This window comes from Mus musculus, chromosome X (assembly GCF_000001635.26).
Source record: "Mus musculus strain C57BL/6J chromosome X, GRCm38.p6 C57BL/6J".
In the NCBI taxonomy this organism is placed as follows: domain Eukaryota; kingdom Metazoa; phylum Chordata; class Mammalia; order Rodentia; family Muridae; genus Mus; species Mus musculus.
The window spans coordinates 20,094,742-20,113,678 of NC_000086.7; the positions used below are offsets into that span (position 1 = coordinate 20,094,742).

The 18,937-nt window shown below is 39.5% G+C and overlaps 2 protein-coding genes across 6 annotated transcripts in view; one reads left to right on the forward strand and one right to left on the reverse strand.

Moving 5' to 3' along the window:
* The window catches only part of Chst7 (carbohydrate (N-acetylglucosamino) sulfotransferase 7), a 41,029-nt gene extending 35,779 nt beyond the window's left edge, over window positions 1–5,250 (forward strand). Inside the window, exon 3 of one of the 2 annotated variants that reach the window (XR_878032.3) lies at window positions 2,224–5,250. The gene's annotated coding sequence lies outside the window, so the exon portion shown is untranslated. The remainder of the gene's footprint in view (window positions 1–2,223) is intronic. The other variant, NM_021715.1, reaches the window with a different exon arrangement.
* The window catches only part of Slc9a7 (solute carrier family 9 (sodium/hydrogen exchanger), member 7), a 193,185-nt gene continuing 178,357 nt past the window's right edge, over window positions 4,110–18,937 (reverse strand). For 2 of the 4 annotated variants that reach the window (XM_006527617.4, NM_177353.4), the window contains 2 exons: window positions 13,934–14,039; window positions 4,110–11,473 (listed from right to left, as the gene is read on the reverse strand). In XM_006527617.4, the coding sequence (XP_006527680.1) occupies window positions 11,222–11,473; window positions 13,934–14,039 (358 nt within the window). In that variant the 3' untranslated portion in view covers window positions 4,110–11,221. The remainder of the gene's footprint in view (window positions 11,474–13,933; window positions 14,040–18,937) is intronic. The other 2 variants (XM_006527616.4, XM_030251315.1) reach the window with 2 other exon arrangements.

Consider the following 18,937-nt stretch of genomic DNA (forward strand, 5'->3'; position numbering starts at 1 on the left):
GTGGTTTTTTGGTTTTGTTTTTGTTTTTTGTTTGTTTGTTTGTTTGTTTGTTTTTGGTGGTGGTGGTATTTTATTTTGCTTTGTTGTTTTGTTCTGTTTTTTGACTGGGAAACTTTAATTGAGTATTTCTTTTGGGGTTATAGATCTGTTTAAATTGCTTATCTGATCTGATTTAACTTTAATAAGAGATATTAACTGAGAAAATAGTCCATTTCTTTTAAATTTTTTCAATTTAGTGCAGTACAAGTTTTCCAATTATGATCTAATGATTCTTTGGATTTCCTTAGTGTCTGTTTTGCCCCCCTTTTCATTTCTGATTTTGTTCATTTGGATATTCTATCTCCACCTTTTAGTTAATTTGGATAAGGTTTTGTCAGTCTTACTGATTTTTTCAAAGAAACAACTCTTTGTTTCATTGATACTTTGTATCAATCTTTTTTTGTTTCTATTTTTCCTGATTGTAGCTCTGAATTTGATTATTCCTTGCCATCTACTCTTCTTGGGTGTGCTTACTTCTTTTTTCTAGATCTTTCAGGTAAACTGTTAAGTTGCTAATGTCTCAATTTTTTATGTAAGCACTTAGTGCTATGAGGTTTCCTCTTAGCAGCATTTTCATTGTGTCCTTTAAGTGTGTGCCTGTTGCACATTCATTTTCTTTGAATTATAGAAAGTCTTTGTTTGTTTGTTTGTTTTATTTATGTCTTGACCCATTTTCCATTCAGGAGAGAGTTGCTTAGTTTCTGTGAGTTTGTAGGCTCTCTGTGTTGTTGAAATCCAGCTTGCATCCGTGGTGTTCTGATAAGATGCTTAGTGTTATTTCAATTTTCTTGCATCTGTCAAGGCTTAGTTTGTGACTTATGTGCTCAATTTTGGAGAAAGTTCCATGAGGTGCTGAGAAGGTGTATTCTTTTGGGGGTTGGGTAAAATGTTCTATAAATATCTGTTAGGTCCATTTGGTTTATAATGCCTGTTAGCTCTAGCATTTCTGTTTAGGTTTGGGTGTTTGTTTGTTTTGTTTTTTGAATGGTTTGTTGACTTGTCTGTTGATGAGAGCGCAGTATTAAAGTCTCCCACTATCAGTGTGTAAGGGTCAATATGTGACTTATGCTGTAGTAGTGTTTCTTTATGAATGGCAGTGTGCTTGTGTTTGGAGCATAGACGATGGTGAATTTTTCCCTTTAATGAGTACATATTATCCTTTCCTATCTCTTCTTATTAATTTAAAAGTCTATTTTGTCAGATATTAAAATGGCTACAGCCCTACTTCTTAGGTTCATTTTGTGTTCTATATGTTTTTTGTACCTTGATAGACATCTCCTTAAGTTAAAAATTTTCTCCTATGATTCTATTGAAAATATTTCCTGTGTCTTTGGCCCGTGTTTCTTCTTTTTCTGTTCCTATTATTCTTAGATTAGGTCTTTTCATAGTTTCCCAGTATTCTTGGATGTTTTGTGGCAGAAGTTTTAGATTTAACACTTTCTTTGATCAATGTGTCCATTTCTTTTATTGTATTCTGTTGGTGAAACTTGCTTGAGTTCCTAAATTTTCCATTTCCAGATTTCCCTCAGTGTGGGCTTCCTTTATTTATTCTATTTTCACTTTTACATCTTGAACTGTTTTATTCATTTCCATCCACAAGGAGAACATAGCAGAATTGTGCTATAGAGCTGGGGATGAAACTGGTATTTGTAGAAACTGAGAGAGAAGTAAAGATCTGCAGCTTACCCTCTTCCCTGGCAGGAGTGGCCTGTGTGTCCTCAGGGAATACTTGCTGAAGTTGAGTGCTAGGATAAAGCAATGGGCTGGGGAAGGAGTTTATGGAGTGGGAGAGATTTGTGGCATCCACTGGAGGTGGGAGCAGTCAAGGAAGGGAGGCTGAAGCAGGTGTTCTACTGAAGAGCTGTAGATTAATGTGGACATGAAGAGGGAGAGGTGAAGATTTGCAGATAGCCTGCCTGCTTTCCAGAATTCCAGAAAGCTCTTCTCAACCGTCATCCCACCTTGGTAGCTGTTAAAAGCACAGCAGTATTTGCAGAAGGGTCTGTATTACCTTCTCTTCACCTTCACTAAACACCTCAAGTCACGTTTTCTTACTGATTTGGTATGCATTCTCAATATGCAATACTATAACTTAGATAAAGAAAACTATAGCTTAAATCACCAAGGTTCAACAGACTATGAATTTCTACGAAGGTCAAACATCCTTTGTTTTTTCCCTTCCAGGTCAGTGGCCATAAAAAGGTGAACTCAGCATGCTGCCCCCGCACTGGAGAGGCTGCACGGTGGAGGCGATCTATCACACTGTGAGACACTGGGACTGATTTGGTATCAACTGCTGTGCCATTCTCCTGGTCAGGAGCATCACAAGCTGTTAAGTAATGACAGACACCTTGGCTGAGATGAAGTTTCCAGAAAGGAAGTAACAGTGCAATGTGGATATTTGTGACCACAACATAGGAAAAGCTGTACTTCCCAGGCTGAACTTGGCTCAGCTTGAGCCATTTCAACAAGGCATCCTCACAATAATGAAGAGATGTGATCTGGTTTCCTTTCACATCAGCAGATGTCTGGACAAAACCATCAATGTGAATAAGGGCCAAGTGCAGTTGTGTCTCTCTTGATTAAATTACTTCATATTAAATAAAAGGTCTGGCTGGTATTGTTTCCTAAAGGCCTCACCCAGCTCTCCTTCAATTAGCAGTCTTCCTGTAGAACCATTTTCTAAACAATTTTCTCTGGTGGGTAAGAGAGGTGTAATAAACTAAAACTTTGTTTTCAAATTTTTCTATCTAGTGGTTTTGTAATTCTGAAGTTAAATGGCTGTAGTATCATACTAATGACAGGATTGGGGAGGGGAGTAAGCAGATTTTGGTAAGTGGCTCAACTATGAATTCAATAAAGGTAGTCTATATAAAAGGGTTATAAGAACCATGAAGGAAACTATATATAGGATTCAAAAAGTTTACTTTTCAAATTGTATTTTACATGTGTGGGTGGTTTATCTACATGTATGTCTTTGTGCCATCTGCATGCCTAGTTCCACTCAAGGCCAGAAAAGGGAGTCAGATCCCTTGGGACTAGAGTTACAGATGGTTTTAAGCTTCCATATGGGTGCTGGGAATCAAATCTCAGTCCTCTGGAGAGAAGCCAGTGCTCCTAACCACTAAGTAATCTCTATCCCACTTAGATTCAATAATTTTAGCAGCCATCCTGTAAGAAACCATTAAGTTCCAATGTCATATTTATACCCTTCAGTCTCACAGATTCATGTTGCCAACTCCTGGTGAACATTCCTCAGGATTCTGCACTCAAAGCCTGGGAGACTCTTAGTGGCAATAGGAGTCCTAGGCTAAAGCCAAATTTAAACTGTTTCTTTCAACTCTGAAAAACCCAAAAAAGATGTTGTCATTGATTTTACAGACCCTAGTATCAGCCCTGTCTGTGCAGTTGAAGCTGGTCTCAAACTTGACCCTGCCTACTAAGTGTGGCATTGTAGGTGTGTACCAGTATGTCTAAATGATACCCTATTCTTCTTTGTTCCTTTTTTGTGTATGTGTGTTTGCCTGTATGAGTACCACGTGTGTACCACATTTGTGCAATACTGGCAGAATCCAGAAGAGGTTATTGAATCTCCTGGAACTGAAGTTACAGGTGGGTATAAGCTGGTCGCTGTGGGAGCTAGAAATTGCTTCCCAAGATCTTCATCAAGAGTAGTAAGTCTTCTAACCCCCATGATACCTATCCCAGTGCTGAAAATTTAGGACTATTCAACTCAGGAATTGGCAAGGGTTTTCCTACTAAAAGGTCAAGTAGTAAATAGCTCAGGTGTTATGTGCCATAGAATCTGTATCATTAACTCCTTAGCTCTCGCACTGTCACATAAAGCAACTCTAGATAGCATGCTAAACTTCATTTACAAATACAAGCTGTGGTCTGGATTTGCTTAGGGTCCAAGTAGATCTTGCCAACTATGGTTTGAATGAATTCCCCAGGGGGGAATGGTTCTAAAAATGAAGTAACTGCTCAGTGAGAAAAAGAAACATGATGGAAATAAGATCCCACTGTATACACATAGCAGAGGGCACTCTGAAAACACAAAACTCGTTAGCTCAGCCAGTTAATCTTTTTATTTTAAATTTTGTAAAAATAAAAAAAAAGCTTAGAGAAAAACATGTTAAGTATCAGTAAAGGACAGGAAACACAAGGCTAGCTTTACAATCTAAACATCTCTAGGAAGGCGCGAGTAAACGGTGAGGGGCAGTGAGCACAGCAAGGGTCTTGCTGCAGTTTCCCTATTGCACATAAAGGTTGTAGATAATTCCACATCTTTATTTTCACAGTTAAAACACTCTTTGTTATCTTCTATAAAATTCTCCCCAAATACACTATGTCAGCTCTCTATAAAAAGTTCCCCCCAAAAGTCCCATCATTGCATGTTAAATTCCCCCTATTCTACTTTAGGCAATTTCTTTCCAAATAGTCAATGATTCTTTATGGTCTTCTCATTTAATTATTTTAGTGGGCATAATAAAACATGCCTCAAAATAAGAGGATTAGGTGGATTTGGGTTAAAAAATAAAGAAAACCTTGGAGGCAACAGTCTTACTGTGAAGTTACACTTTAAATGAGTGCTTTTATTTAACTTGTACATCCACAGATTGACTACGCATAAAACAGAAAAAAGCATCCTCTGTTCCTTCAAGGCCTGCAAATAGAATCATCACAGTCAGACCCCAGACACCCATGCAGGTAGTTACCCATGAACACCAGGACAGTTGGTTTCTGAAAGTGCTTTCAACCACAGACCTTCAGTGCTTCATTCAAGTCTCTGCTTCCTTTATGGTTTCAGGAGTGTTTTGTTTTGTTTTGTTTTGTTTTGTTTTTTTCAGCATACACAGGTCCAGACAAATTTTCACTGGCCAAGAGTTGAAGGTAGACTGGGACATTTAAATATTGTCTTGTGTCCCTCTAATGGTGATGTGAGAAGATATCCTGTGCTGTGTATTCTCATCTCTACTTCAGGCCTTCTCAAAAAGCAGCCCAGCAGACAGACCTTCCTTGTAATGCTCCCCAGTGTTTGGGTGGACAAAATATGGCTGCCCATATGCTCCAAATGGGCCATAGTTATAGCATACCTTGCTTGGGAGAATAAAATGAACATTAAAAAAATTGATCTTGCTCTTCACAATTTGCCAGCAATTGGTGATAAGATGTATCTTCTAATTTAATAAATGTCTATGAAAACTGGAAGTGGGAAAATTTTTGTTTTTAGGTCTTATTTTAAAAGTATTGTCAAATAATGGTTTTATGGTTTGACATAAGCACACTCATTCCTATGATACTCCTCTATGGATTGTCCAAACTAGGTTTTAAAGTGTGAGTGTCATTTTAGGTATCAAAGAGACAAAGACAGCATTCACATGTGTTGTTTCTAAAGTAAACTCTTGGCTACTAGATTCAACTTACTACACCGGAACATAGCAGCTGATGCTAGCAAGCCAGAGTCTCACTTAAAAACAACAAAAGAGTTCTCATTCAACACACAGGAGATGACCTGCCCCACCTTCATTGAGTCATCATCAAAAGGCAGGTGTGAGACTGTCAAACCCAAGTGCCCTACTATAACTATCAGCTCAGCAAGGTGCCACTCGAGCAGCTCTCCCTGCAGATGACATTTTAGATAGATGGTGCTGTCAGCTCTTGGCTACTTTTATTCCCTTAGAACTCATACTGAGAATAAGGCAGGTTACAGGAGGATGGTCTGAACCTCTGGTGAGTTGCACAATTGTCTTCTGATCTCAGTGATGTCTCTGTAGCTTGGAACCAGTGGTTCACATTAAATATCTCACATGATTGCATTCACTTCCACTGGAGACAAGGCAGAAGAGAGGTTATGCCAGAGCAAATATGAGGCAGATCTTTGCTCTGGATGGAATTGCTCACTTACAGCTGAGACAACTTTTTTCCTCGAAAGAGATCTTATTTGTCTATGGAACCACAAGGCATTTGGAGGTCTAAGGGATCCAACCCAGGATGTTCCTTGCTGTTTGTTTGATGAGACACTTGATATCATAGTGTGATTTGTTTGGCTCCAAGGCATCATGGTCACCCTAAGAAGTACCCTGGATGATTGGAGTTGATATGCCCAGTCTATGGTGTTGTGAGAAAGAAACACACAACCTTCTTTAAGTGTGGGATTTCCTTCTTCTCTAGGAAAGCTTAAGATTCCCAGGTAGTTCCCACAGAAGGATTATGAAAAGGAATGAGTGGATTTTTATGTTCTCTCTGTCAAAACTATACCACTGCCGGTATGTGATGATAGTGACACCCCCACCCATGCTGCTAGCAATAAATGGGGCCACTCTTATTCTGTGGAATAAGGCATGGGGACTAATAAGACAAAGTTTGACCACATAAATGGACTACTAATTTAATTCCATATTGAATTGAAATGACATTTTCTCAGCATCCTTTGTGTCTAACTACTCAGAAGCTTGATTAGTCAAAGACTAATTTCTTTCCTACCCCTTTCCTACCCCCAAGTTGGAATGAAGATGACAAGTTTGAAAGTCCTCTATGTGAATACATTAATCACGCTCTGCTCTCTTTCAAGTCCATTTTCATATGGAAGACAACCTTGAATTCTGAAAAATGAGCACAAAAGTTCTACAGTGGCCTGGTCTGCATTAGAAATCAGTTTGGTTTTTTTTTTGTTTGGTTTTTTTTTTTTTGGTCACTAAAAATTACAAAATAAACAATCACTTAGTAGTTCATTCATTCAACTAAGCTTCCTTTCAAACAGGATTCTTTATAAACTTTATCCAAAAGGCTCTCAGGCCTTCTACATTCCATAAGCTGTCATCTTCGTCAACTCAGAATGAACAGGTGTGAAGGATGACTTGGGTGACTTTCTCAGATAAACCTGACCATTACTCAGCAATTCCAGTCTGCTTCCAGACAACTGGCTTCAAAGTAGGCACTTTCTGGGCTTTGTGGCATCTCACTTTTCTTCATGCAATATAGGGACAACACTTCAGTGTAGAACCTCTTCTACAAGTAGCTTCACCTTTGCAGGACTCCTGGGAAGTCAGAGTGAGTCTCCACATTTTGTAAGCAAGGATCAGGACCATGTATCAAAATAATTCACTTTCATTCACTGAACAAAGACTCAAATAATCAAAATCCTAGTTTTCTTTTTGTCTTGGCAAATACCAATACTTTCATATTTTACTATGTCAATGTAATGAGGATTAGAAGACCCTTTAAGAGAAACACAACAAGATTATGCTAAGACTAGGTTGCTAAGAGGGTTAAATAGAAAATGTCACTAGTGATGTCCTAGTGCTTGTGGGGGCACTATTCTTTTCTGTATGCAACAAGGAAAACCACACCATGTTATAAAAGCATCTTTTAGAAACTGGGTTGCCAAAATTGCTAGCACTGTAAGACATGGGAAGAAACTCTTTCCAAGATTTCTCTCAATACTTTACCTACTTTGAGTAGGTAATGTATGATAGCTCATCAAGAAAGAAATTTAAACTAGAATGCTACATTTCAAGCCATGTCCACATTAAGCTGGTGCAGTAGCCTCTCTACCAAGAAAATGACCTCTCTTTGCATGGCACTCAGCATTAAGACACACGAATTTCTATACTTTTAGAAGACAGAATTTTCTACCAGGTTATGTTCCATTACTTGATCCCTTTTCCTCATGTAGCAACTAATATTGCATGTATGCATCAGTTCAATGTCTGAAGTTCTATATAGGTCTTAACACATCTATGGAGCACAGCTGGCCTCATCAGGCAGAATAGAAGTCCACAGTACTACAGGAGCAGGCAGTTCCAGTGTACACTGTTTCCTTTAATTCCTGTGCTGCTTATAGAACTGCAGAAGGTAGTACTGACTCTGAAGCACTGGGGCCTTGATGGAGATGTCTGTATCACAGCAGCTGTTCTAAGAGTTTCATTGCTATAATGGGCTCATCAGATACCCCAATGATGGAGACTGGATGAATGGGATAGTTCCAGATCTGATGGCAGAAAGCAAAAATATCTCTTAGTATACGTTGGAAATAAAGATGTCTCAAGCAAGCTTATTGTCAATGGCAAATGCCTTTATCACTTAGTATACACAGAAGCAAATATTGACCCATCCATATCTTGATCAAGAGTTGATTACTTTTAGTTTCCATTAATTACATGGAGAATCCAAGAGTAAAAGAACAAAGAAAGAATAAAGTATAGTTTCTGTTTTAGACTCTCTGGAGCTACTTGTCCCTCATAGGAGAAATCTTGTAGCATGGAAAAATGTGAAGCCAGGCGTGGTGGCACACGCCTTTAATCCCAGCACTCAGGAGGCAAAGTCAGGTGGATTTCTGAGTTCAAGGCCAGCTTGGTCTACAAAGTGAGTTCCAGGACAGCCAGGGCTATACAGAAAAACCCTGTCTCGAAAAACAACAAACAAACAAACAAAAGTGAAAACAAAGAATCTGAAGCTAGGAGGTGCTGTGGGTCATCTGCAGATCTGCTAAGCAACTCAGGGAGCAACTAGAATCCTCCAGGAGGGAAGTGCCAGACTTCAGGAGAAGGGGGCTTATGAGGAAGGAACAAGAATCTACTGAAATAGGAGAAAGATGATGTAAACTATTTACTAAGTCATGTTGCAGACTAAGCTACTCAGTACAAATATATAAGAGAACAAGAGCATGACTATATAAAGGCCTGTCCTCATCAACTTATTAGGAATGAGAAGAATGAAAATCAACCACAGCCATTATGAATTCTTTGAGGAGAACTGATGTAAACATAGGCTCCCAGAGAATGGGCAAAAGAGAAGTGAGTTACAAAGAGGAAACTATTCATCTGAATTATTATAAATATCATCAGCAACAAATTCTAGTGGGGGATGCTGAATTTCTTCCCCTCAAAAGGAAACACGGAGCAACAGCAGATGATTGATACAGGAAATTACCTGACAGGAGACCGTACTAGGGAGGTGAACAGACTGAGCATGTGGGCCTTTCCCATAAAATCTTGAGAGAGCAGCTTTAAAGCACACAAGGAAATGGTGGAGAATACTGAAGTCATACAGAAAACTTGATAAGCAAGCCACACAATGTTTGCTGAGAAGATTTGAATGATGAAGCTGTATTTTCATGACAAGACTATGAACATTCAAGAAACTCAGGAAGCTGGAGTTAGAGATTCAGCAATGAAAAGAAATGGTCAAAAGAGCAGCATTTCCAGCAGCTTCTCACTGCTGCTTGCGATGTTGCTTTTAGACAAAGAAGCTTTACAGAAGCAGGGTTTCATCTGGAATTGAAGGAAAAGCTAGTTGGTTAAAGCAATATTTTAAAAATAGTACTGTCTTTGACTACTAGCGCTTTCTGGAGAAGTTCTGATTTGGAAAATCTTAGGGAAGTTCATTGTATATTCTGTATATACAGCAAAGTATATCCAGAAGTTCTTCCAGATTGCAGGATGAATCTGACTAAACCTCGTCCTGCTTCACCTTCTACTTCAGACTTTAGGCAGATATGATCCTATCTATTGGTACATAGCTGAATGTATCATACATAATTCCTGTAGAAAGTAAACAAAGTCAGCCTGGAAACAAAATGTTCAAAACTCAGAAGTGGAACAAGAACCTGGCCCACAGGAAGGTTGCTACAGTGGATGCTCCTTGGCCAACACCAAATCATATACAAAAAGATGACCCATCTTTGATTCCTGGAGTTATCAAATTTCACAAAGTAAGGTGTAGTCAAAATGCCAGCTACCTAATAGTTTTTAAAAGTCAGGTTTTGGGGGTTGTTTGCTTGCTTGCTTGCTTGCTTTGTTTTTGGACTTTCCTGTCTATCCTTAAAGAGCAGAAATACTAGCTCATTTAAAAGGCTTTGGCTATGTATTTTTAGTAACAAAAGTTTAGGTTGAAACAAAGCATAAGAATGATTTTCATCTTCTAAGTATTGAAAATAATGCCAATGTAAAAGTAATTATTATAAGTATTGAAGTTTTTGTCCTAAAGATAGTTGGCATTGGAAACTCAGCATTTACTTGAACACGCATATTTTTATAATTTATAACAAAGCAAGTTCTATATTTTATGTAGTGTGATTTTGGAATTACTTTTGGATGTTTTAAAGCAAAATGTATGCAAAATAAAATAAAGACTTCCATCTTTTCTTTTCTTTGCAGGTTATTCTTTTCACATTAAAATCTCTTTCCCCAAACTATAGTCTATGGCCACTTCTGTTTCTTGCTGCCTTCTCTTCCCCAGATAACAGCAATATCCATGCTATCTTAAACCCTGTGCTGGACAACGCCTTAGTCCGTATGTTACCTTCTAGGCAGTGGGCTCACATGGTAACCTCAAAAGTCAAGTGAGTACTGCTATGGTATCATCAGCAATTTCCCAATACCTTCTGCCCTCAGTTTAACTAAAACAGAACAGAACGTGTTTTGCCTTTGGTTTTTAACATTTCAGTAACTCTTTTATAGAGATTCTAAGAGAAGGAACTAGACTTTCCCCAACTCCCATATTGAAATGCTCTTGGAAAACCCCTGTGCACACACACAATTTTTGCAGTCCCAGGATCTGGTGAGCTGTAGGCTCTAGTACTCTCCCACTGACCTAAGGTCCCAGCCTATGGGCCTGCTTCCTAATCCTCAGTCTAGGAGCAACACAACTTGAACAGGCAAGACTGTGACAGGAAGATGTAGCTATGTAAGTCTTCAGAGCCAGAGGCTCCAGCATCTGGTGCAACACCAGCATCTGGCACCACTGGAATTCTGATCTCAGTTTCTTTTCTTCACTGTCATTTGTCTAACTTGTCCTCCCAATTTGATGTTTCTTGAGCCAGCTAGACTGGCACTATAGCATAGCGATGAAGCCCCTTATCTGCCCCACCATGCTCAGATACTACAGGAGGATGAAGAGAGAGACCAGTAAAGCATGCTGTTGTTTTGTTTAACTCTGAAATAGTGTACTACTATGTGAAAAAGTGGGAATAGGTCTGCATTTGTGTTTAATTTAGAGACACTTCAGCTTTACCATCTGAGTCTTGAGTTAAGTTTTGAGTGGTAAGATAGTTTCAGGCCCCACTGAAACAGAAGCAATAGTCTTAACATGGTCAATACAACACATCAAACACACTTGGGCATTTGGCCATCCTCACCCTTATAAGAGCCTCCCTGATCCCTCAGGATTTACAGGTAAGTCATGCATTTTCCTGCAGTGGAAACACGAGGGGGGTTCCCCGGCTGGAAACCTTCTGGTCTCCCATTCCCAGGTCTCGCTCAAGTACTTCCTCAGAGCTGCTTTTTGTTCTCCGACCACACTCGAGACTTGTGGAGGCTGTGTAGGAGCTTGAGGAGCCATTTGCTGTCACGGTGCTATCCCCATAGGTCAAGGTGAGGTCACCTTCCGTTAGGATGAAATCAGAGTCATCTTCTCTCAGTGGCTCTTGATTCTGAAAGGTACAGCCAACAAAAAGGGGAACCTGAGATTTACCAGAGCTGTGGCCAACCTAACCCCAAATTCTTACATCAAAAACCCAAGGACTTGGGAGGCTGCAGAGATGGTATAAAAGATAAGAACTCTTGCTGCTTTTATAGAGAACCCAGGTTCAATTCCTAGCACCCAAATTAGGCAACCCACAGCTGCCTGTGATTCTAGTTCTAGGGAATCCGAAACCCTCTTGTGGACCCTGTGGATACCTGCACACATTTGATCATATACATACACACACATACTCAGGCACACAAATACATACATGCATAAAAAACTTCTTCTTGAAAAAGGATTTTATGAAACCTGTCTGACTATGCCCTTGGTATGGTCACTGAGCTTATACTGTCATCATTCTAGTGTGCATATCCCTAATCTCTAAGGAAGGGAACAATTATTAGGCTTCAAATTACAGGAGGTTTTTTTTATGTTTTTGTTTTTGTTGTTTAAATGGCTCAAACATTTTGTTTAAATGTCCCTATCATAGCTTTTAGATTCCCCGCCCCCAGGGTTTCATAACCACCAGGTAGTCATTCTTCCATTGAAATACATTCCCAAAGTCCTATTTTCTTGTAACGTGAAGTAGTCAATTCCAGGGGGTCACAAGAGAAGTTTTGCTTGTACAGGGCAGAAGGAGATGGGGTACTGGAAGGCTCAGACATCTTTAAGACACAGCAGGTGAAAACATGAGGAAAAGACTGAGGCATAATTACATTCTTCCATGGCCAACCAACTCTCCCAAAGAGCCAGCCCGGCTTCTTTACAGGTACAAACTGCTGACACCTGTGCCTATGCATTTGTGCTGCATGTATTTGTAGGTATGTGTGTATATGCATGCGCCTGCACATGGAGGCGAGTGGTCGATCTTCAATTGCTCTCTACCTTACCTTCTGAAACAGGATCTCTGACTGAACCTGGAGTCAACTTTTTAATTAACTTATCATAGCAGTGAGTTCTAGGGCTGGGGTTACAGATATGCATTGCCGTGCCCAGCTTTTTATGTGAGTGTTGGGGATCCAAACTCAGTTCCTCATGCTTGAATGGCAGGCACTTACTGACAGCCTCTCTATCACATTTTCAATGGTTGCCTTCCTGGAGGTGGGGGGGGGGGGGAGCTGAGGAGGAGCACACACTGCACAGCAGCACTGGGTTTCAGGTGTTCCGTGATTTGGTAGATGTAACCTTCGTTCTCAAAGGAAGAGTGTGACATCTAAGAAACTGCTGGGGGCTGGAGAGAGGGTTCAGCAATTAAGGGCACTGATTGCTCTTCCAAAGGTCCTGAGTTCAACTCCCAGCAACCACATGGTGGCTCACAACCATCTGTAACTTGATCAGATGCTCTCTTCTGGTGTGTCTGAAGACAGCAACATTGTACTCATATAAATAAAATAAATAAATATTAAAAATATTTATTAAAAAAACAGAAATGACTGCTTTAATCCTGGGTCTTTTGGTAGAGTTAACCCTTATCTAAAATGCCAACTATGCTACCTTTGGCATACATACCCCTTTCTATGAATGTGTGCCACCTTTCCTGACCCCACTGATCTATTTGAACTTCTTGAGAGTTTCTCCCTCAGAACCTGGGGTGGCCCTCTAATTTCTCATCATTGCTTAAATCAACTGCAGATTATTGATTATTCGGAGACACATCTTAAAGTCTCTTCTGTCAACTACTAATTACAGGGCCACGGACAGCCTGAGTTCTCCCTGGGATTGGACTCTCCTCGATATAGGGCTGCAGCATTTGCTCATTTGCAATGTGCTGAGAATGAAACAAGCCTTTGGCAGCTATGAGGCTGAACATAGATCTAAGAAGCTATTTTCCCTCAGGGAAAGGACTTAATCATCTTGGGATGGTGGGAGAGAGATGGAGGAGGAGGAGGAGGAAGCTCTGTCTTCCTTTCTACTACTTCATGGTAGACAACTGCTTGCTCGTCTACCTATCTGCCCTACCACCCACAGTGGGAGCTCAAGTTCAGTCCTAAGTCTAAGACATCCATAGCAGGAGCATTCTTTTTCTTAACTGTGATGACTCCATTTCTAGCACTGGATAATGGTAAGACAGGACCTAACCAAGCCAACATAAATAAACTACTTGCAAAGGAATCTTTAATTTGGAGTGCTGCCTTGTGGTTTATGGTATATCATGATGAATCTTATTTAATGTTCATGGCAGCTGGAACTAGTAGCACAGATAAGAAAACCTGCCCATACTTATAACCCTGTCAAAAGGTTTTCCTGTTACTGTTCCAGACAACTGAACATACACACACAAACATACACACACAAACACACACAAAAACACACACATACACACACCATTTCTGATTGTATTTGATGAACAAAGTTGACGGATCTGGTGGCGTTTCTTCCTAAGGAAGAGGCTGCCCTTTAAGTAGCACCTACAGGTTTTACTTACATCATACACCTGAGGACTGGTCAGACATCGAGCTAGCAAGCCACACCAGGCAGGGAGAGTGGTGGTTAGCGGGGGACCACTGTGGGTGAGAATGGGCTTCAAGTAACTTTAAAAGGGAAATTAAGGAAAAATGGCTGCAATAAAAGTAATACAAAAACAAAAATGCATTTTTAAAACCCAAATAGTAGGGGCCTGGAGCTGATCCTGGGCCACAGCTCTCCATACCCAAATTCCACCTGGAGAGAGCTGGCCTCCCAGGAGTACTGACACACAGGCTTACAAGAGGGACAAGTCACAGTCAAGAAGTACATAAATAGCTGACTGTGAGCATCCACTTCTGTGTTTGCTAGGCCCGGGCATAGTCTCACAAGAGACAGCTATATCTGGGTCCTTTCAGCAAAATCTTGCTAGTGTATGCAATGGTGTCAGCGTATGGAAGCTGATTATGGGATGGATCCCCAGATATGGCAATCACTAGATGGTCCATCCTTTCGTCACAGCTCCAAATTTTGTCTCTGTAACTCCTTCCATGGGTGTTTTGTTCCCATTTCTAAGAAGGGGCAAAGTGTCCACACTTTGGTCTTCGTTCCTCTTGAGTTTCATGAGTTTAGCAAATTATATCTTATATCATGGGTACCCTAAGTTTCTGGGCTAATATCCACTTATCAGTGAGTACATATTGTGTGAGCTCCTTTGTGATTGAGTTACCTCACTCAGGATGATGACCTCCAGGTCCATCCATTTGCCTAGGAATTTCATAAATATATTCTTTTTAATAGCTGAGTAGTACTCCATTGTGTAAATGTACCACATTTTCGGTATTCATTCCACTGTTGAGGGGCATCTGGGTTCTTTCCAAGTCTGGCTATTATAAATAAGGCTGCTATGAACGTAGTGGAGCATGTGTCCTTCTTACCGGTTGGGACATCTTCTGGATATATGCCCAGGAGAGGTATTGTGGTATCCTCCGGTAGTACTATGTCCAATTTTCTGAGGAACCACCAGACTAATTTCCAGAGTGGTTGTACAAGCTTGCAATGGGCCCCCAATGGAGGAGCTAGAGAAAATATCCAAGGAGCTAAAGAGATCTGCAACCCTGCAGGTGCAACAACATTATGAACTAACCAGTACCCCGGAGCTCTTGACTCTAGCTGCATATGTATCAGAAGATGGCCTAGTCGGCCTTCACTGCAAAGAGAGGCCCATTGGACTTGCAAACTTTATATGCCCCAGTTTAGGGGAATGCCAGGGCCAAAAAGGGGGAGTAGGTGGGTAGGGGAGTGGGGGGTGGGTATGGGGGACTTTTGGGATAGCATTGGAAATGTAAATGAGGAAAATATCTAATAAAAAAATTAAAAAAAGAAGTACATAAATAACTCCCTTAAAGAAATACAGGAGAACACAAGTAAACAGGTAAAAGAACTAAACAAAACCGTCCAACATCTAAAAATGAAAATAGAAATAATAAAAAAATCACAAAGGAAGACGACCCTGGAGATAGAAAACCTAGGAAAGAGATCAGGAGTCATAGATGCAAGCATCACCAACAGAATACAAGAAATAAAAGAGAGAATCTCAGGTGCAGAAGATACCATAGAAAACATTGACACAACAGTCAAAGAAAATACAAAATGCAAAAAGCTCCTAACCCAAAACACCCAGGAACACAGGACACAATGAGAAGATCAAACCTAAGGATAATAGGTATAAAAGAGAATGAAGATTCCCAACTTAAAGGGTCAGTATATATCTTCAACAAAATTATAGAAGAAAACTTCCCTAACCTAAAGAAAGAAAAGCCTATAAACATAAAAGAAGTCAACAGAACCCCAAATAGATTGGAACAGAAAAGAAATTCCTCAAATCACAATAATAGTCAAAACACCAAAAGCACAAAACAAAGAAAGAATATTAAAAGAAGGGAAAACAAGTCAAGTAACATTTCAAGGCAGACCTATCAGAATTACACCAGACTTCTCACCAGAGACTATGAAAGCTAGAAGATCCTGGGCAGATGTCATACAGACCCTAAAATACACAAATGCCAGCCCAGGCTACTATACCCAGCAAAACTCTCAATTACCATAGATGGAGAAACCAAGATATTCCATGACAAAAACAAATTTACACACAATATTTCTGCAAATCCAGCCCTACAAAGGATAATAAATGGAAAACACCAACACAAAGAGGGGAACTAAACCCTAGAAAAAGCAAGAAAGTAACCTTCTTTCAACAAACCCAAAAGAAGATAGCCACACAAACATAATTCCACCTCTAACAACAAAAATAACAAAAGGAATTACAGGAGAATACTGCTAAACAAGTAGAAGCCCTTAAAGAGAAAACAAAACAAACAAACAAAAAATCCCTCAAAGAATTACAGGAGAACACTGCTAAACAGGTAGAAGTCCTTAAAGAACTATAGGCAAACACTGCTAAACAGGTAGAAGAAACACAAAAATCCCTTAAAGAATTACAGGAAAACACAACCAAACAGGGAATGGAATTGAACAAAACCATCCAAGGTCTAAAAATGGAAGTAGAAACAATGAATAAAACCCAAAGGGAGAGAAATTTGGAGATAGAAGCCCTAGGAAAGAAATCAGGAACCATAGATCTGAGCATCAGCAACAGAATACAAGAGTTGGAAGAGAGAATCTCAGGTGCAGAAGATTCCATAGAAAACATGGACACAACAATCAAAGAAAATGCAAAATGCAAAAAGATCCTAACTGAAAACATCCAGGAAATCCAGGGAACAATGAGAAAACTAAACCTACAGATAATAGGAGTAGATGACAATGAAGATTTTCGACTTAAAGGGCCAGCAAATATCTTCAACCAAATTGTAGATGAAAACTTCCCATACCTAAAGAAAGAGATGCTCACAAACATACAAGAACCCTTCAGAACTCCAAATAGACTGGGCCAAAAGAAATTCCTCCGACACATAATAATGAGAACAACAAATGCACTAAATAAAGACAGAATATTAAAAGCAGTAAGGGAAAAAAGTGAAGTAATATATAAAGGCAGGCATATTAGAATTACTCCAATCATCTCACCAGAGACTATGAAAGCCAGAAGATCCTGGACAGATGTTATGCAGACACTAAGAGAACAGAAATGCCAGCCCAGGCTGTTATATCCAGCAAAACTCTCAATTACCATAGATGAAAAAAACCAAAGTAATTCATGACAAAACCAAATTCACACAATATCTCTCCACGAATCCAGCCCTCCAAAGGATAATAAATGGAAAACACCAACACAAGGAGAGAAACTACACCCTAGAAAAAACAAGAAAGTATTCCTTTAACAAAACTAAAATAAGACAGCCACAAGAACAGATTCCCACCTTTAACAACAAAAAAGACAGGAAACACCATTTACTTTTCTTTGATTTCTCTTAACATCAATGGACTCAATTCCCCAATAAAAACACATAGACTAATAAACTAGTTACACAAACAGGACCCAACATTTTGCTGCTTAAAGAAACCCACCTCAGGGTTGAAGACAGACACTACCTCAGAATGAAAGGCTGGAAAACAATTTTCCAAGCCAATGGTCTGAAGAAATAAGCTGGAGTAGCCATTCTAATATAGAATAAAATTGACTTCCAACCAAAAGCTATCAAAAAAGACAAGGAGTGGAACTTCATACTCATCAAAGGCAAAATCCTCCAAGAGGAACTCTCAATTCTGAATATCTATGCTCCAAATGCAAGGACAGCCACATTCATTAAAGAAAATTTAGTAAAGCTCAAAGCACACATTGCACCTCACACAATAATAGTGGGAGACTTCAACACACCACTTTCATCAATGGACAGATCCTGGAAACAGAAACACATGGACACTAACAGAAGTTATGAAAAAAAATGGATTTAACAGATATCTATAGGACATTTTATCCTAAAACAAAAGGATATACCTTCTTCTCAGCACCTCATGGGACCTCGTCCAAAATTGACCATATAATTGGTCACAAAACAGGCCTCAACAGATACAAAGATGTGGAAATTAACCCATACATCCTACCAGAACAACACGGACTAAGGCTGATCTTCAATAACAACATAAATAATAGAAAGCCAACATTCACGTGTAAATTGAACAACACTCTACTCAATGATACCTTGGTCAAGGAAGAAATAAAGAAAGAAAGTAAAGACTTTTTAGAGTTTAATGAAAATGAAGCCACAACATACCCAAACTTATGGGACACAATGAAAGCATTTCTAAGAGGAAAACTCATAGCCCTGAGTTCCTCCAAAAAGAAACTAGAGAGAGCACACACTAGCACTCTGAAGGCACAACTAGAAGCTCTAGAATGAAAGGAAGCAAATTCACCCAAGAGGAGTAGATGTCAGGAAATGATCAAACTTAGGGCTGAAATCAACCAAGTGGAAAGAAAAAGAACTATTCAAAGAATCAACCAAACCAGGAGCTGGTTGTTTGAGAAAAATCAACAAGATAGATAAACCCTTAGCCAGACTAACTAGAGGGCACAGGGAGAGTACTCTAATTAACAAAATCAGAAATGAAAAAGGAGATATAACAACAGATCCTGAGGAAATCCAAAACATCATAAGATCCTACTACAATAGCTATACTCAACAAAACTGGAAAACCTGGATGAAATGGACAACTTCCTAGACAGATACCAGGTACCAAAGTTAAATCAAGATCAGGTTAATGATCTAAACAGTCATATATCCCCCAAAGAAATAGAAGCAGTCATTAATAGTCTCCCAACCAAAACAAGCCCAGGACCAGATGGGTTTAGTGCAGAGTTCTATCAGACCTTCAAAGAAGATCTAATTCCAGTTCTTCACAAACTATTCCACAAAATAGAAGCAGAAGGTATTCTACCCAATTCATTCTATGAAGCCACAATTACTCTGATACCTAAACCACAGAAAGATCCAACAAAGATAGAGAACTTCAGACCAATTTCCCTTATGAATATTGATGGAAAAATACTCAATAAAATCCT